This window comes from Mesoplodon densirostris, chromosome 11 (genome assembly GCF_025265405.1).
Source record: "Mesoplodon densirostris isolate mMesDen1 chromosome 11, mMesDen1 primary haplotype, whole genome shotgun sequence".
NCBI lineage: Eukaryota > Metazoa > Chordata > Mammalia > Artiodactyla > Ziphiidae > Mesoplodon > Mesoplodon densirostris.
The window spans coordinates 80,193,441-80,213,833 of record NC_082671.1 but is presented as its reverse complement, the minus strand read 5'-3'; the positions used below and the strand labels follow the sequence as shown (position 1 = coordinate 80,213,833).

Sequence of the window (20,393 nt, the reverse complement as noted above, 5' to 3'; positions counted from 1 at the left end):
CCTTCCATGCTTCCACTGCCATCAGGGCTTTTGTCTGCTTTGTCCACTGCTACATTCTCAGCAGGTAGAACAGCACCTGACACACAGTAGAAGCTCATTTGTTAAACAAATGAATCCTGCTTCTGTCTGGGAAACCAACAAACCAAGTTAAGACTCAGAATTTTGCCCAAATAAAGAGTAAAAAGGGAGGATCTTCTACAAATAAAGAGCTTCTTCATGACAACACTGTGACAGAATTGAGACCCTCTTTGCTTCTTATGATTGTTGGCTATACTATAACAAAGGGGGCCACAGAGAAGAGGCACGCATGAAATGGGATGTGCTATACTAATTGCTCTATTTTCTATGCTCTTACCAGTTTTATTTTAGAAGAAAGATTTTCTGGCAATTTTGTTTTCAGTTGATTTGTTTCCTTGAATGTAGGTGGAAATCCACTCAGGAAAGCCAAATCTTGCATTAGCACTAACCCAGGGACTTCCTTATCTGTTGTCTAAAATAAAAAGAGGAAAAACACAACTCACGTTCCACATCATAAGGCTGGTGAAAACTTACGGCTGAGAAAACTAGTAAATATCTATTGCATCACACGAGCTTCAAAATAAGAATATTACAATTATTTAAATTGATATTCACTAGTACTAGAAAGCTAGGCTTAGAGGAAAAGTAAACATTAAAAAGCCTCTCAAAGTAAAACAGTTTTATTTCTCATATTTCTATTCTAATCTACTGCAAAAATACAGTTAATTTAAAGTAACATACCAAATAGCCCCTCCAAACTGTCTGTCTGCTGTTTCCTTTAAAAATTCCAGTGTGGGCATCTTCAACTACAATAGAGAATACAATAAACAAGCATGTTTTTAGTGAATACTTAACTATGATGTCTGGCAGGACACTGTACAAGGCATTTTGAGAGCTGTTCAACCAGTATAATACATGGTCTCAAAGAAAAGGTAGTTGGGGGAGACAAAATTAACCCATCTAACAAAAGGGGAACAAATGTAAATAGTTGTACAATTAAACGTTAAATTTTGCAATACTGAAGGAGAGACTCGTGTGGGCAGAAGAAACGTAGAAGTGACGGACAGAAATCACAGAGGTAGAAGCAAACATCAAACATCGACATGTTTAATTTAAAAAACAAAATTGTTTGACGAGAGTAAAACGTCTGGGAGTGGTGGGTGCTAGGAAAAACAGGGCAACCAGAAGAGGGCTTTGAAAGCAAGGCCAGTGGCATTTAGATGAACGGTGGGGAGCCACTTACGACTCTCCTAAGGTTCCTCCAGAGTCACAGTGAATTCCTAAGATTCATCAGGTAATGTGATTAGAGCAGATTCAGTTGGGGGTGAGGAGGGTGATGACACAGCCCTACTGGGAGAGAGTTCTAAAGTGACGGGAACAAATGAGATCAGCAAACCTGCTGACATTCGGGGACCATGGAAAACAGGAGAGGTTGGAAGGCTGCAATTCTGATCCTCAAAATGGGCACAGAAAGCAGGGTCTGCAGATTATAGCCTGCAAGATGGGTGTGGATCCTGAGCAAGAGTCTCAAATGTATCAGAAAAATACAGTTGGTGAGCACTGGAGAAAAGAAAGTCTTCACAATATACTGTTTATCTTTAAAGAAAGTACTGAGTGCTAAGAGCACGAGTTCACTGTGGGTAAATTTAACAGATACACACCTCACTCTGCCTCCGTCTGTCTGTCTGTCTGTCTGTCTCTCCCCATTGATATGGTGGATTCTATACTGGTAAATCAGACAATTCGAACAGATGAGCAATATGTATTTGTACATAATCTCAGGAAGGCAGCTAAACAACACATGGCATCTTTGTGGATTTAACAGAGACCAGATCTCGAGTTAGGCGGATTATAACCAATTCTGATCAGAGAGTGTAGAATTGTAAAAGCCACAATCAACCTAGAGGGGGGTTCTGGAGGTCTGCTATAGGTCTGCTCAACAATCCATCAAAGTTTTGGAAGATACAGAAGGTATGCTTGTGAAATGTGTGGGCTTACACGGAGCCGACAGAGAAGCTACTATCCTGGATAACAGACTAAGGGTTCCCCAAAGTCCTTGACTGTTTGGAGCAATCAGTCAAATCTAGCAAAATAAAATCTCCTATAAATGAAGGTAAGATCTTTAACTTGGCAACAAACCAAGTAAAAATGAAAAGGAGTACTTGAAAAAAAATTAAAAAAATAAATAAAAGGGGTATTTGAGCATTAGCACATGTAAAAGACTTAGGAGTTTTAGTGGACAGTGAGTTCAGTATGAGTCAGTAATGCTCAGGCCACACTGAGTTTCCATCCCAATTTTGTGCTTTTAGGCAGAAGAAGAGGGCTTAGAGTAAGAAGGGTGACACTCCCCAATACCAACCCATCAGGAAACCCTGCTGAGCGGACCTTCAGAATGTCCAGAGTCCAACCACTTCTCACCACCACTCTGATCCAAGCCCCCTTCCTCCCTGCCTGAATTATTACAAGCTTTGCCCCTCCTCAGTCTATTCCCACCACAGCAGCCAGACTGATCCTTCTGGAACATAAGTCAGATCACATCATTCCTCTACTCAAACCCTCCAATGATTGATTCCTCACCGCACTGTGATTGCAAGCTGAAGCCCATTGTGGTTACTGAGGCCTATACCATTTGGTCCCTGTGACTTCTCTGGGCTCATCTCTTGCCCTCTCCCCCTTGGTTCACTTTATTCCAGCCACACTGGCCTCCCTGCTCTTCTTCAAACATGTCAGACACCCTCCTGCCTCAGGGCCTTTGCACTGGCTATTCCACTTACCTTATATATAGGGAATATATGGAGAATCACTCCTTCCCCACATATTGATGTTGCTGGCTCTCTCACCTCCTTTAAATTTTCACTCAAAAATCACCTTCTTGGGGAGTCTGCCCTAGCACTCAATTTCCTCTGCTCAATTTTTCTCTACAGCATTTATCTTCTACAAACCATATAATTTACTTGTATGTTTGTTGTATCAATTATCTGGCTCCCTCTGCCAAGATGTAAATTTTTTTAAATTTATTTATTTTTTAAATTTTGGGCTGTGTTGGGTCTTTGTTGCTGTGTGTGGGCTTTCTCTGGTTGCAGCGAGCGGAGGCTACTCTTCATTGTGGTGCACGGGCTTCTCATTGCAGTGGCTTCTCTTGTTGTGGAGCACAGGCTCTAGGCATGTGGGCTTCAGTAGTTGTGGCACGCGAGCTCAGTAATTGTGGCACACAAGCTCTAGAGCGCAGGCTCAGTAGTTGTGGCGCACAGGCTTAGTTGCTCCACAGCATGTGGGATCTTCCTGGGCCAGGGCTCGAACCTGTGTCCCCTGCATTGGCAGGCAGATTCTTAACCACTGTGCCACCAAGGAAGCCCCTCCAAGATGTAAATTTGATGAGGGCCGAGATTTCTGTCCATCTGCTCACTGATGCATCTTCAGCACTGAGAATAGTACCTGGCACATAGTATGCACTCAATAAACACTTCACAAATGAAGAGTCCTGATCTCTTTGAAGACTGAACCACACTGAAACAGAATGTTCAATTCCAGTTGAAACACTTTTAAAGGAATAGAAACTAAAGCTCATTCTGAGAAGAGCAAACTAGGGTGCAGATAAGCCCCTAAGAGACAGCTAAAGGAAGAAGAAGAAATGTCACACAGGAAACGGATTACATTAGTTCTGTAGGATCCCAATGGGTATAAATTTAATCAGTGTGAGAGAGCTATAAGGAGGCACTTTGTAATTCCTTGTAAAAGTCAATGTAGTCCAGAGGTAAAATCAAGTGTCACAGGAGGAAATTCATTTCCTAAACATCAAAGGGATAAGCTTGACTGGAAAAACCATTTTGCTGAGGAGACGCAGGCCCCGGCCGCAGGGCAGGATGGTTGACTGCAGGAGGACTGTCCAATCGGTGGACACAAGGGAAGTGGCATGGTAACCGGGAGAGGGGCAGAAATGACACATTTGAGAAAGGAAAAAAATCAACAGATCTCAATGATTAACTGGAAAGATGCTAAATGAGATTTTTTTTAAATGCCAAACATGGCTAAAAGTTTTTAATCTAGATCAGGGTTTGGCAGTCCACGGTCCAAAATCTAGCCACTGCCGAATTTAGTATGGCCCCAAGCTAAACACAATTTTGACATTTTAAAATGGTAAACCGTTTATACAAATACCTACATAATATCTGCCATTTTGCCTCTTGGCCCACAAGGCCTAAAATACTTACTACCTGGTCCTTTAACAAAGAATTCTGTGGGCTTCCCTGGTGGTGCAGTGGTTAAGAATCTGCCCACCAATGCAGCGGACACAGGTTCGAGCCCTGGTCCAGGAATATCCCACATGCCGCGGAGCAACTAAGCCCACGCGCCACAACTACTGAACCTGTGTGCGCGCTAGGGCCCGTGAGCCACAACTACTGAGCGCATGTGCCACAACTACTGAAGCTCGCACGCCTAGAGCCCGTGCTCCGCAACAAGAGAAGCCACCGCAGTGAGAAGCCCACACACCGCAACTAAGAGCAGCCCCCACTCGACGAAACTAGAGAAAGCCTGTGCACAGCAACGAAGACCCAACACAGACAAAAATAAATTTAAAAAAACAACAACAACTCAGCTTTAAAAAAAAAAAAAAAAAAGAATTTTGTGATCCTGGATCTCAATAACTAAGGATGATAAAGAGTGAGTTTGTGGGGCTTCCCTGGTGGTGCAGTGGTTGGGAATCTGCCTGCCAATGCAGGGGACACGGGTTCGAGCCCTGGTCTGGGAAGATCCCACACGCCGTGGAGCAACAAGGCCCATGAGCCACAACTACTGAGCTGCGCGTCGGAAGCTTGTGCTCTGCAACAAGAGAGGCCGCGACAGTGAGAGGCCCGCGCACCGCGATGAAGAGTGGCCCCCGCTCGCCACAACTAGAGATAGCCCTCGCGCAGAAACGAAGACCCAACACAGCCAAGAATAAATAAAAATTTTTTAAAAAAAGAGTGAGTTTGTGGCCCACTAAAAATGGAAGCTCCACGAAGGCAGGAACGTGCCTTTTTTTTCTCTGCTGTTTGCCTACAACAACAACCAACTAAAGAGCAGTGGCTTGACAAATCTTTACTGAATGAATCAATATAATAGTAGGATAGTCAAATAAAAACCCAAGTGGAAATTCAAAAACAGTGTTTAGAAGACTGTCATTTAACACAGATTTTACTTATACCAAAATTTATAATCTTTTATGTCTCTGATGTTATAAAATTAGTGGAAATAAACCCAAGATTCTCTCCATAGACGTTATAACTGAGTTATAACTGCTAACATAATATCATTCTTTTTTCTCTTCAGGTGAAGTGTTATCAGAGTACCTTAATTTAAGGAAACCTCAATTAAAAAAAAAAGCTAGTGGGAGAGGAACCAAGATGGCAGAGTAGAAGGACATGCTCTCACTCCCTCTTGTGAGAACACCACAATCACAACTAGCTGCTGCACAATCATCGACAGGAAGACACTGGAACTCACCAAAAAAGATACCCCACAACCAAAGACAAAGGAGAAGCCACAATGAGATGGTAGGAGGGGCGCAATCACAGTAAAATCAAATCCCATAACTGCTGGGTGGGTGACTCACAGACTGGAGAACACTTATACCGCAGAAGTCCACCCACTGGAGTGAAGATTCTGAGCCCCACGACAGGCTTCCCAACCTGGGGGTCCGGCAATGAGAGGAGGAATTCCTAGAGAATCAGACTTTGAAGCCTAGTGGGATTTGACTGCAGGACTTCAACAGGACTGGGGGAAACACAGACTCCACTCTTGGAGGGCACACACAGGGTAGTGTGTGCATCGGGACCCAGAGCAAGGAGCACTGACCCCAGGGGAAGAGGCAGTGACCCCAGGGGAGACTGAACCAGGCCTACCTGCTAGTGTTGGAGGGTCTCGTGAAGAGGCAGGGGTGGCTGTGGCTCACTGTGGGGACAAGGACACCAAAAGCAGAAGTTCTGGGAAGTACTTGATGTGAGCCCTCCCAGAGTCTGTCATCAGCCCCACCAAAGAGCCCAGGTAGGCTCCAGTGTTGGGTTGCCTCAGCCAAACAACCAACAGGGAGGGAACCCAGCCCTACCCATCAACAGTCAAGTGGATTAAAGTTTTACTGAGCTCTGCCCATCAGAGGAACAGTCAGCTCTACCCACCACCAGTCCCTCCCATCAGGAAACTTACACAAGCCTCTTAGATAGCCTCATCCACCAAAGGGCAGAGAGCAGAAGCAAGAATAACTACAATCCTGCAGCCTGTGGAACAAAAACCACATTCACAGAAAGACAGACAAAATGAAAAGGCAGAGGGCTATGTACCAGATGAAGGAACAAGATAAAACCCCAGAAAAACAACTAAATGAAGTGGAGATAGGCAACCTTCCAGAAAAAGAATTCAGAATAACGATAGTGAGGATGATCCAGGACCTCGGAAAAAGAATGGAGGCAGAGATCAAGAAGATGCAAGAAATGTTTAACAAAGACCTAGAAGAATTAAAGAACAAACAAACAGAGATGAACAATACAATAACTGCAATGAAAACTACACTAGAAAGACTCAATAGCAGGATAACTGAGGCAGAAAAACGGATAAGTGACCTGGAAGACAGAATGGAGGAATTCACTGCTGCAGAACAGAATAACGAAAAAAGAATGAAAAGAAATGAAGACAGCCTAAGAGGCCTCTGGGACAACATTAAACACAACAACATTCGCATTACAGGGGTCCCAGAAGGAGAAGAGAGAGAGAAAGGACCAGAGAAAATATTTGAAGAGATTATAGTCGAAAACTTCCCTAACATGGGAAAGGAAATACTCACCCAAGTCCAGGAAGCACAGCGAGTCCCATACAGGATAAACCCAAGGAGAAACACACCGAGACACACAGTAATCAAATTGGCAAAAATTAAAGACAAAGAAAAATTGTTGAAAGCAGCGAGGGAAAAATGACAAATAACATACAAGGAAACTCCCATAAGGTTAATATTTCTCAGCAGAAACTCTACAAGCCAGAAGGGAGTGGAATGATATACTTAAAGTGATGAAACTGAAGAACCTACAACCAAGATTACTCTACCCGGCAAGGATCTCATTCAGATTCCATAGAGAAGTCAAAAGCTTTACAGAAAGCAAAAGCTAAGAGAATTCAGCACCACCAAACCAGCTCTACAACAAATGCTAAAGGAACTAATCTAAGTGGGAAACACAAGAGAAGAAAAGGACCTACAAAAAAAACCCCAAAACAATTAAGAAAATGGTCATAGGAACATACATATCTATAATTACCTTAAACATGAATGGATTAAATGCTCCAACCAAAAGACACAGACTTGCTGAATGGATACAAAAATAAGATCCATATATATGCTGTCTACAAGAGATCCACTTCAGACCTAGGGACACATACAGACTGAAAGTGAAGGGATGGAAAAAGATATTCCATGCAAATGGAAGCCAAAAGAAATCTGGAGCAGCAATACTCATATCAGATAAAACAGACTTTAAAATAAAGAGTGTTACAAGAGACAAGGAAGGACACTACATAATGATCAAGGGAACAATCCCAGAAGAAGATATAACAATTATAAATATATGTGCACCCAACATAGGAGCACCTCAATACATAAGGCAACTGCTAACAGCTATAAAAGAGGAAATCGACAGTAACACAATAATAGTGGGGACTTTAACACCTCACTTACACCAATGGACAGATCATCGAAAATGAAAATAAATAAGGAAACAGAAGCTTTAAATGACACAGCAGACCAGATAGATTTAATTGATATTTATAGGACGTTCCATCCAAAAACAGCAGATTATACTTTCTTCTCAACTGCGCATGGAACATTCTCCAGGATAGATCACTTCTTGGGTCACACATCACACCTCGGTAAATTTAAGAAAATTGAAATCATATCAAGTATCTTTTCTGACGACAGCACTAAGAGATTAGAAATGAATTACAGGGGAAAAATACGTAAAAAACAAGAACACATGGAGACTAAACAATACGTTACTAAATAAACAAGAGATCACTGAAGAAATGAAAGAGGAAATCAAAAAATACCTAGAGACAAATGACAAAGAAAACACGATGATCCAAAACCTATGGGATGCAGCAAAAGCAGTCCTAAGAGGGAAGTTTAAAGCTATATAAGCATACCTAAAGAAACAAGAAAAATCTCAAATAAACAATCTAACCTTACACCTAAAGGAACTAGAGAAAGAAGAACAAACAAAACCCAAAGTTAGCAGACGGAAAGAAATCATAAAGATCAGAGCAGAAATAAATGAAAAAGAAACAAAGAAAACAATAGCAAAGATCAATAAAACTAAAAGCTGGTTCTTTGAGAAGATAAACAAAATTGATATACCATTAGCCAGACTCATCAAGAAAAAGAGGGAGAGGACTCAAATGAATACAATTAGAAATGAAAAAGGAGAAGTTACAACAGACACTGCAGAAATACAAAGCATCCCGAGAGACTACTACAAGCAACTCTATGCCAATAAAATGGGCAACCTGGAAGAAATGGACAAATTCTTAGAAAAGTAAAATCTTCCAAGACTGAACCCGGAAGAAATAGAAAATATGAACAGACCAATCACAAGTAATGAAATGGAAACTGTGATTAAAAATCTTCCAACAAACAAAAGTCCAGGACCAGATGGCTTCACAGGTGAATTCTATCAAACAATTTGAGAAGCGCTAACACCCATCCTTCTCAAACTCGTCCCAAAAAGTACAGAGGAAGGAACACTCCAAAACTCATTCTATGAGGCCACCATCACCCTGATACCAAAACCAGACAAAGATACTAGAAGAAAAGAAAATTACAGACCAATATCACTGATGAATATAGATGCAAAAATCCTCAACAAAATACTAGCATACAGAATCCAACAACACATTAAAAGGATCATATACCATGATCAAGTGGGATTTATCCCAGGGATGCAAGGATTCTTCAATATACACAAATCAATCAATGTGATACACCATATTAACAAACTGAAGAAGAAAAACCATATGATCATCTCAATAGATGCAGAAAAAGGTTTTGACAAAATTCAACATCCATTTATGATAAAAACTCTCCAGAAAGTGGGCATAGAGGGAACCTACCTCAACATAATAAAGGCCATATACGACAAACCCACAGCAAACATCATCCTCAATGGTGAAAAACTGAAACCATTTCCTCTAAGATCAGGAACGAGACAAGGATGTCCACTCTCACCACTATTATTCAACATAGTTTTGGAAGTCCTAGCCATGGCAATCAGAGAAGAAAAAGAAATAAAAGGAATACAAATTGGAAAAGAAGAAGTAAAACTGTCACTGTTTGCAGATGACATGATACTATACATAGAGAATCCTAAAAATGCCACCAGAAAACTACTAGAGCTCATCAATGAATTTGGTAAAGTTGCAGAATACAAAATTAATGCACAGAAATCTCTTGCATTCCTATACACTAATGATGAAAAATCTGAAAGAGAAATTAAGGAAACACTCCCGTTTACCATTCCAACAAAAAGAATAAACCTACCTAGGGAGACAAAAGACCTGTATGCAGAAAACTACAAGACACTGATGAAAGAAATTAAAGATGATACCAACAGATGGAGAGATATACCATGTTGTTGGATTGGAGGAATCAATATTGTGAAAATGACTATACTACCCAAAGCAATCTACAGATTCAATGCAATCCCTATCAAATTACCAATGGCATTTTTTAAGGAACTAGAACAAAAAATCTTAAAATTTGTATGGAGACAAAAAGACCCCAAATAGCCAAAGCAGTCTTGAAGGAAAAAAACGGAGCTGGAGGAATAAGACTCCCTGATTTCAGACTATACTATGTGGCTACAGTAATCAAGACAATATGGTACTGGTACAAAAACAGAAACATAGATCAATGGAACAAGATAGAAATCCCAGAGATAAAACCATGCACCTATGGTCAACTAATCTATGACAAAGGAGGCAGGGATATACAATGGAAAAAGACAGTCTCTTCAATAAGTGGTGCTGGGAAACTGGACAGCTACATGTAAATGAATGAAATGAGAACACTCCCTAACACCATACTCAAAAGTAAACTCAAAATGGATTAGAGACCTAAATGTAAGACCGGACACTATAAAACTCTTAGAGGAAAATAGAGGAAGAACACTCTTTGACATAAATTACAGCAAGATCTTTTTTGATCCACCTCCTAGAGTAATGGAAATAAAAACAAAAATAAACAAATGGGACCTAATGAAACTTCAAGGCTTTTGCACAGCATAGGGAACCATAAACAAGACGAAAAGACAACCCTCAGAATGGGAGAAAATATTTGCAAACAAAGCAACGGACAGAGGATTAATATCCAAAATATATAAACAGCTCATGCAGCTCAATATTAAACAAACAAACAACCCAATCCAAAAATGGGTAGATGACCTAAATAGACATTTCTCCAAAGAAGACATACAGATGGCCAAGAAGCACATGAAAAGCTGCTCAACATCACTAATTATTAGAGAAATGCAATCAAAACTACAATGAGGTATCACCTCATACCAGTTAGAATTGGCATCATCACAAAATCTACAAACAACAAATGCTGGAGAGGGTGTGGAGAAAAGGGAACCCTCTTGCACTGTTGGTGGGAATGTAAATTGATACAGTCACTATGGAAAACAGTATGGAGGTTCCTTAAAAAACTAAAAATAAAATTACAGTATGATCCAGCAATCCCACTACTGGGCATATACCCAGAGAAAACCATAATTCAAAAAGACACATGCACCCCAATGTTCATTACAGCACTATTTACAATAGCCAGGTCATGGAAGCAACCTAAATGCCCATCAGCAGACGAATGGCTAAAGAAGACGTGGTACATATATACAATGGAATATTACTGAACCATAAAAATGAACAAAATTGAGTCATTTGTTGAGACGTGGACGGATCTAGAGACTGTCACACTGAGTGAAGTAAGTCAGAAAGAGAAAAACAAATATCGTATATTAACGCATGTATGTGGAACCTAGAAAAATGGTACAGATGAACCGGTTTGCAGGGCAGAAGTTGAGATACAGATGTAGAGAACAAACGTGGTCACCAAGGGGGGAAGCCGCTGGTGGGTGGGGATGGTGGTGTGATGAATTGGGCGATTGGAACTGATATGTATACACTGATGTGTATAAAATTGATAACTAATAAGAACCTGCTGTATAAAAAAATAAATAAAATTCAAAACTTAAAAAAAAGAAAAAAACAAAAGAAAGCTAGTGCTTGCTTTGGCAGCACATATACTAAGATTGGAACAATACAGAGAAGATCAGCGTGCCCCTGTGCAAGTATGACACGCAAATTCGTGAAGCGTTCCATATTTTTTAAACATAAAGAAGACGAAAAGACAACCCTCAGAATGGGAGAAAATATTTGTAAATGAAGCAACTGACAAAGGATTAATCTCCAAAATTTACAAGCAGCTCATGAAGCTCAATATCATAAAAACAAACAACCCAATCCCAAAATGGGCAGAAGACCTAAAGAGACATTTCTCCAAAGAAGATATACAGACTGCCAACAAACACATGAAAGGATGCTCAACATCACTAATCATTAGAGAAATGCAAATCAAAACTACAATGAGGTATCACCTCACACTGGTCAGAATGGCCATCATCAAAAAATCTACAAACAATAAATGTTGGAGAGGGTGTGGAGAAAAGGGAACCCTCTTGCACTGTTGGTGGGAATGTAAATTGATACAGTCACTATGGAGAACAGTATGGAGGTTCCTTAAAAAACTAAAAATAGAACTTCCATATGACCCAGCAATCCCACTACTGGGCATATACGCTGAGAAAACCATAATTCAAAAAGAGTCATAAAAAAAAAAAAGAGTCATGTACCACAATGTTCATTGCAGCTCTACAACAGGCAGTACATGGAAGCAACCTAAGTTTCCACCAACAGATGAAAAGATAAAGATGTGGCACATATATACAATAGAATATTACTCAGCCATAAAAAGAAACGAAATTGAGTTATTTGTAGTGAGGTGGATGGACCCAGAGACTGTAAGACAGAGTGAAGTAAGTCAGAAAAACAAATACCGTATGCTAACACATATATATGGAATCTAAAGAAAAAAAAAGGTTCTGAAGAACCTAGGGGCAGGACAGGAATAAAGACACAGACCTAGAGAATGGACTTGAGGACACAGGGAGGGGGAAGGGTAAGCTGGGACGAAGTGAGAGAGTGGCATGGACATATATACACTACCAAACGTAAAACAGATAGCTAGTGGGAAGCAGCCGCATAGCACAGGGAGATCAGCTCTGTGCTTTGTGACCACCTAGAGGGGTGGGATAGGGAGGGTGGGAGGGAGATGCAAGAGGGAGGAGATATATGTATATGTAAAGCTGACTCACTGTGTTATAAAGCAGAAACTAACACACCATTGTAAAGCAATTATACTCCGATAAAGATGTTAAAAATAAAGAGAAAGAAAATAATTAAAAAATTAAAAACAAAGCTAAATTTAGCAAAACAATAAATCATATAACTTGTTAAATTTGTCAAAAATAACCCCTGTACTTCCCTATATATTTTAAAATATAACCTAAATTTTAAAAATAAGTTAGTTAGTGCTTGCTTCAGAAGCACATATACTAAAATTGGAATGATACAGAGAAGATTAGCATGGCCCCTGCACAAGGATGACATGCAAATTCGTGAAGCGTTCCATATTTTTCACTTTGTTATAAAGCAGAAACTAACACGCCACTGTAAAGCAATTATACTCCAATACAGATGTTTAAAAAAAATTACTCGCTCTAAATAATAATGATAATAAAAATAAACAGTAATTATAAGTAAAAAAAAAAAAGTCATACAAAATAGTTCAGAAACAGGTCTATAGTGTGAAGGGGAGATATCTGTGCTTAGAAACGTTATAATTTCCTTTCAAATCACAAATAATAAGTACCAAGAAATGAGCACTGTGTTAGACACTGTTCAGGACACCAAATGGTGAGGATAAGGTTTCTGTCCTAAAGAAATTAGATGAGGGACTTCCTGGTGGTCCAGTGTGTAAGACTCAGCGTTCCCAATGCAGGGGGCCCAGGTTCGATCCCTGGTCGGGGAACTAGATCCCACATGCATGCTGCAACTAAGAGCTCGCGTGCTGCAACTAAGAAGTCCGCATGCCACAACTAAAGACCCCACATGCCTCAACAAAGATCCAACGTGCCGCAACAAAGACGCAGTACGGCCAAAATAAATAAATAAATAATAAATAAATAAAATGTTAAAAATAAATGATGAATTAAAAAAAGAAATTAGATGAGAACACCATAAACTCCTGTGCACTCAAAAACTAAGTTGTGAGTTAGGTTACAAGAACTACAGGGATACAGAAAAATAAAATCATTGTGAATGTACTAGTCCAGGATCTCCATGGAGACAGAACTGGAGAGGGGGCTGGAAAGAATAGGAGATGGGCTGGGAGAGGTAGAGGCTCAGGACAGGCAGCCCCACATCTGTGAGAAGACGCCGATGGCTCTGAGGAGATGCGAGGGCCGATGGGCAGGACCAAGGCAATTAAAACTCCATCTGGAACACCAGCTAGAGGAATTTGTATACATGTGAAAAACAAATATATACTACTATCATTCTCTCCAAAGAGATAGCAACTGTAAACAAATTGGAAAACTCTGATTTTATCAGCTTCATGCTAGACAGATCAGAGAAGAACTTTAGAGGCCGGCAGAGCAGATAGGCATCTATTATCGGGGCCTGGGTGAAGAAACGCAGTCTGGTGTAGAAGAAATCTGATGAGTATGAAAGGTAAGAATCTAAGATTCTTGCAAAAAAGCAAGTCATAGGATGAGGCGGATTACTGGTTAGAGTAAGAACGGGTCAAAGATGGTTCCAAAGATTTAGGCTGGGAGGTACGGCATTGAAAGAATGGGAACTTGAGAACAGGGCTGTAAAGAGAATGCGACAGTTTTCATTTTACACAAGTGAAAACAGAGCTTCCTGGGAGAGTCACTCAGTGCAGAGGAAGGATGAGACAAAAGGAAGGATGATTGAAGGAGACGCAGGCGTGGGGCTCAGCGGCTCAGTGGCTGAGGAGAGGACGGGATCTCTAAGGATGCGGGTGCAGTTCTATGTCAAGAATTACAAATTTAATTCTATTATCGGGCCAAATCAACTGCATAACCAGATGTTTCAGAACTTAAAGTATGAATGCTCCAAGTATGGTCAGTCCAAGCTGCAGAAAACAACCTTGCCGAGGAATTTTGCAAGAAAAAAGAGAAAAAAATAAAGCCTCCTGAATAACTCCCAGCCAAGAGAATGCAGTAAATTTGAGTACCAGGTTTAAAGTTCTGACCACAGCACAGGAAGGCATGTGTATTACACAGAGTAAAACGGATGCAATCCCTTTCTGACGGCAGGGCTGAAATAATGGCAGGGCTGAAAAAAACAATGGCAGCTCCCCTTTTTACATTTTTAGTTTATCAGGCATTTCTTTAAAAGTGAACCAATTCTGTTCCATTCAAAATTTTGTTATTCCAACATCCAATGGTAACATGATTTTAAAATACCCACATGAAGATCTTACCATTCTTTGTACTGTCGAAAACAACAACTGAGACATTAGTGGAAGGGTTTTTTGGTTTTGCAACGTTGAATATGTCACTGGCAGAATGAAAAGAAGGATAAAGAGATGGCAGGTCCTTCAGTGTGATGTTGGTCGGCAGAGCTGGGTCCAGGACGAGCATTGGCACCTTAATGCAGTGTGTCAGCAAACACTCCAACTGCTTCTCACTGGAAAGAGACACGAACATGCTCACAGCTACATGCTTGAAAATTTAATCAACACTGAAAAGCTTGTTGGTACTACTAAATTTCACAGGTGTTTCTTCTATATTTTATTTAAAAATCATAATCTTTCAATAAACAAGGAATATTATCTCAAGAATAAAAAAATTTAGTAAGTTAGAAAGTACGGCATAAAATTATCAAACAAGTGCAACTCGGAAGATAGAGCTTTCAAACTCGTGTTAATAAGACTGCAGACCTCCCTGGTGGCGCAGTGGTTGAGAATCCGCCTGCCAGTGCAGGGGACACAGGTTCGAGCCCTGGTCCGGGAAGATCCCACATGGCGTAGAGCAACTAAGCCCATGCGCCACAACTACTGAGCCTGCTCTCTAGAGCCCACAAGCCACAACTACTGAAGCCAGTGCACCTAGAGCCTGTGCTCTGCAACAAGAGAAGCCACCGCAATGAGAAGCCCACGCACAACAAAGAGTAGCTCCCGCTCGACGCAACTAGAGAAAGCCCATGCACAGCAACGAAGACCCAATGCAGCCAAAAATAAATTAATGAAAAAATAAACAATAAAAATAACAGTATTAGCAATAGATATTTATAAATAAATATGCATAATTAACATTAACAGATGATTCAGAAGGCACTTTTGGATCATTTCTATGAATAACTCTTCTATTTTAAGTCTAATGGTTCATTGGGGAAGTGGCAGTTAACGAGTTTTCCGCTTGTTAGTGAGACAGTCTTGTTTTAAGGACCTATCAGAGTCAGGTATGATTCAAATCAAGAGAGATCATCTGATTCTTGTCATTGGGTTAAAACTCCTTCCCAAGTGCTTAAATATAAGACATACAACTATGACAGCTTTTAAAGATAAGAAAATATACACTGAACACATAAACAATGGACATAGTTTCTATAAATGAAAACACTGGTGTAAGTTAGACTTAAGTGAACCAAGAGAACAGCACATCAAGACAGATTAATGGAAACGACAAAGAAGAAAAACCTTAATGTATCTAGAAACGATAAAGCTTTGGTTAGCTGCAACCAGAATAACCAGAGTTCTCAATCAGCTGTGCCTCTGTTTTGTCATCTAATGGATGCACTTAATTTGGGGGTCAAAAACCAAAAGAAGAGGGACTGAACAGGAGCAACAGAGTAAGTAAAAAATACTTACTCCGTTTTGTTGTGTACTCAACAAAAGCAAGGGAGAAGAACCTAGACGTTTCACCTCACTCCTTTCTTTGATTTTCACTACTGAGAGGAAAATCAAAATGCTTACCTCTTCTTAGTTGGTTCCGTTGTGTTCTTCCCAAGGATTTCTCTAGTGAAAGCAAATAGATTTCATTATATATGCATGGACTAGTGCTAGACTTACATGTGAATGAGGGAACTTAACAACATTGATTTTCCTGGTTACTCCACGAGAACCAACCAGTAAGTTAAGAAGTACTGTACTGTGTATAACATTTAAGATGCATAATAAATTATCCATTTTAATACGCTATGATCAACAAATATTATCATGTACCACCCACAGTAACCACAAAAGTTTACTTAAAATATAAGCTTTTACATTTTACTAGTAAAACATAGTTACGAGGCTATCAAAGTGATTTTCATGTGCTGGGGAGGAACACAGAGAGAGAGACAAATGTGTTGCAGTATAACATGGCCAAAGACCTGCAACTGGGGTGCACCCATAACATTTACAAGGAAATTAATGGGGAAATTCTCGGTAAATACTCCTGAGGAATCAGAGGGAAGTTACATCAGCCAGATCTCCAGCTCAGAAGGCTCTCCAGAAGCCCACTGTACTTTTCCCAGATAAAGTAAATAAGATAATCAAAATTCCGTATTTAAAAAAATTACCAAGGTTTCTAGTTCCATAGTATACTATTTGATATTAAAAAGGGTAACAAATATACTTTTTACTGCCTTTATCAAATGGAAAAAAACGTATGTCTCTAGGCCTGTTTTATTTTCAAGGGACTAATCCATCTTACTGTGTAGCAATTTTGCATAATAAAACCTTACTTCATGAAGCTATCACATCTGGGACTCAGACTGAATGAGCAGGAAGCCCAGCGCTCCCTTAGGTGGCTCCTCCACCTTTAGGCCCTTTGGAGACCAAGGCATCACTAGAACACCACATTCATGAGATGGCCACCTGACAAAGTGAGGCCAAGATCTCACCGAAGTGGCCGAGTCCTCCTTGGGCGCCAAGAAACAAGGGTCGGCTGCATGACTGCCAGAATCTTGTAACGGCATGAATTTGAGATGCAGATTCTTGTTTGAACAGCAGTGTAAGCATCATCTTACCTTCTGAAATGTACCATTAGTTACAATTGTAGAGCTTTGTGTGTCTTGTTTTCTGACGATCAGTTTTACCTCATTGCTTTCTGCTCCTCCTCCATCTGTTCTCTGACTTGCTGCAGTTCCTTCAGTAGCTCAAGATCTGTGCCATTCACCCAGGTGTAAACCACGTCGATCGGCATGGGCAGACAGAGCCTAGGGTAAACCCACAAGTCCTCCAGCTTATGTGCATGTTGCCAACATACTTGGGGATAAGAGCATAACAGGGTTTAAACTCAGAGGTTAGGAAAAAATCAGCGAAAAGGTGATCCAACCATGGCGTATATCACAGACTTGCATGCTTTCAAACTGGGGCTGGGGCACTAATATTTACTGAGCACCGTCTCTGTGAGTTGCATTCTGCCTGACACTCTATGCGGTTCTGCATCGTCTGGTCATCACAGCTACCCGGTAGAGGCTGCTGTCCCTTCAGTTTTCAGGCTGTGGGGGAGGTCTTAGAAGCTCACTTTAAACTGCTACATTCTCAGTTTAGCAAGTGAGAAAGCTGGGATACAAATGCAGCCAAACATAGAAAAGAAATTAGAAGCTTCAACAAAATGACCAAAAAAAGAGTTAGCCAGCAGTCCACAATGAAGACCTGGCCCTCTTTAATGCTACAGCCTTCCCATTCCCAGTTGCCCCCAAGCCCGGCCCCTCCCCATCCTGTTTGCCCTACTCTTTTTGGGTTTTTTTTCATAGCAATGATCACCTATTAAATAATTAACATGTTACATACACTGGTAATTCATGTGTCCCTCCCCTAGAATGTAAGCTCCAAGGCGGCAGGAAACATACCTGTTTTGTTCCCTACCCAGCGGATTAGGATTTGTGCCTGCAACGTGAGGAACTCAATGATTTACTTGAACACTACTAGCATAGAAGACCTTCCCGAGCCTGCTTGATTTTTCCCTTACTATCTTACCCCTAAGGAGTCAGGCAGGCTTTTAATTCTTGAGTATCCTGTCTAAGCTCCATCCCAGTGTTTTTGTTCAGGTTTTACCCCTGCTGAAAGCTTTCTTCTCCTTTCCTTCATCAACTTACCATAATCCTACCCATCTTTCAGAGCCTGCTCCAGACCTACAACATGGGAGTTCATAGTGACACAGACATAATTCAGATAATTCTGTTTCAGGTTTGATCTTTTCCAAGAAACAGTTTTTTTGTTTTTTGGGGGTTTTTTTTGGGGGGGGTTGTTTTTTTTGGTTGCTGGTTTTTTTTTTTTTAGGCCAAGGACCTAAAGCTACCCTCCTTTTGTCTTTCTCACAGGCCAGGCTCAGGATCGGGCCCCTGGCAGCACGAAGGGCTCCAAAGACTAACCAAAACCTGACTTTTGGCCACAGGGTTAATTATCTCAGGGGAAAACAAATGCAGTTTGGTGGATAAATCTTTCAAATTATGGAAGGAAAAAAATAGAGTGACAAACACTTATAGCTTAAAAGAAGCAAGTGAGATGACTGGATGAAAGGAGTGCTTATCCATCTGTTGAATAAATATTTACTGAGCACTCAGTATGTGCTAGGCACTGTTCTAGGTGCTGGGGACTCAGTAGTAAACAAAAAAAACAAAATCTATGCCGTCATGAAGCTTACATTCTAGAAAGGTGAAGACAGGAAATAAACCAAATAAGTGAAGTCAGATGATGTTCCATGTTATAAAGAAAATAAAGCAGAAAATGAGGATACACAGTATGTCTAAGTGGAGGGTCAGTTTTAAACAGGGAGAGCAGAGATGGCCTTACTGGAAGGTGGCATTTCAGCAAAGAGATGAAGGAAGTGAGGAAGCAGGCCATGTGGGCAACTGGGGAAGAAGAGCCCAGAGAACGGAAACATCATGTGCAAATGCCCTGAGGCAGCTGCCTATCTGGCATGGTTAAGGAACTAGAGGCCAGTGTGGCAGAGCCAACAGGAACAAAGGGAAGAGCATAAGAGGAGATGAAGGTCAAAGAGGTTCCAGGGGACCCAGAGCTTCATGGGGAAAATGCGGAATCGATCAGCTCATACTCAGACACAAGTGACAGCTGAGCATCTACCAACCCTCCCGTAAAGGTGCACCACTGCCTGTAGAATAAAGTCTAAACTCCTTCATAATCTATACCCTGTGCTCTAGATGCTCCATGTGTATGCCCTTACCCAAACAGGATAAGAACTTGCAGGCTTCTGTGTCTTTAAACAAGCTTCTCCCTCTGCCTAGAATATCGTTTCTTTCATGCTTCTTTTTAACCACTTCCTCATTCCCCAAATGCCCTCCTCCCTCACCTCCCACAAAGAAAATATACTGCTTAAGAAGCAACTTCCACTGTACTTTGTACTCTAAAGAATCCTTAGCATACTGGTTGTACTATTTTTTTTGACGTCTGTCTTCCACTAGATCAACTATCTCTAAGGCAAAAATGGTGTCATGCATTCTGTGCCCCTCTTCATTAATTAGTTCCTCTCTTTCCTGTACAGGCTCAGGCTCTCTCTTCCTACCGTAACGATATGCAAATGCTTCCTCATCTAGGTTTTCTTCTGCATGTGTCTATATGGATGGTTCCCAAATGTTAGCAGACATCAGAATCACCTGTAGGACTTTCAAAACAGATGGCTGGGCTCCATCCCCAGAGTCTCTGATTCATTTGGTCTGGAGTGGGGCCCCAGAATCTGCATTTCTAACAAGTTCCCAAGTAATGCCAATGCTGCTGGTCCAAAAACTCACATTGAGAACTACTGATTTATAGGTAGATTATAGTTCATGTTTTTAAGTTTAAAACGAAAAAAGCCTTCCCCACTAAAATATCAGTTCTAGATGAGGTCAATGAGCTCCTCTTGTTCATCACTACATGCCTAGGAATAGTGCCTGGGACATAGTGGGGTTTAATATGTATTTACTGTCCAAATAACTATTAGTTCATTCCCACAACATAAACATTAGTCTTTTCTATTAAAAAAAAATGCCTCACATTACCCACAAGTAAATTACCCAGAGTCATCTCACTCCCAAGTTCACAGGTGATCTATCTATGCTCAGACTAAAAATTAATTTGGAAAAAAAAAAAGCTTAAGTGACATATTTTAGAAAGAAAAGGCTTTTAAAAAGGAGGCAAAAATTTGCACATTCCAAAGCTTTTCTGTAAGAGTAATTATCTGCTATTAAAGATTGTTTTAATAGAGTCAAGAGATATCCATGCAAGT

The 20,393-nt window shown here is 40.6% G+C and overlaps 1 protein-coding gene and 2 non-coding genes across 5 annotated transcripts in view; 2 read left to right on the top strand and 1 right to left on the bottom strand.

Annotated features, from left to right (window-relative positions):
- The window catches only part of GNPTAB (N-acetylglucosamine-1-phosphate transferase subunits alpha and beta), an 86,794-nt gene that overhangs the window by 35,393 nt on the left and 31,008 nt on the right, over positions 1 to 20,393 (bottom strand). For all 3 annotated transcript variants that reach the window (XM_060112820.1, XM_060112821.1, XM_060112822.1), the window contains 5 exons: positions 17,260 to 17,379; positions 16,151 to 16,192; positions 14,657 to 14,862; positions 760 to 824; positions 356 to 490 (listed from right to left, as the gene is read on the bottom strand). In XM_060112820.1, coding sequence (XP_059968803.1) covers positions 356 to 490; positions 760 to 824; positions 14,657 to 14,862; positions 16,151 to 16,192; positions 17,260 to 17,379 — 568 coding nt within the window. The remainder of the gene's footprint in view (positions 1 to 355; positions 491 to 759; positions 825 to 14,656; positions 14,863 to 16,150; positions 16,193 to 17,259; positions 17,380 to 20,393) is intronic.
- On the top strand, positions 11,310 to 11,415 carry LOC132499700 (U6 spliceosomal RNA). The gene has a single exon (XR_009533928.1). It is a non-coding gene; the product is annotated as a U6 spliceosomal RNA (small nuclear RNA).
- Positions 12,678 to 12,784, top strand: LOC132499668 (U6 spliceosomal RNA). The gene has a single exon (XR_009533898.1). It is a non-coding gene; the product is annotated as a U6 spliceosomal RNA (small nuclear RNA).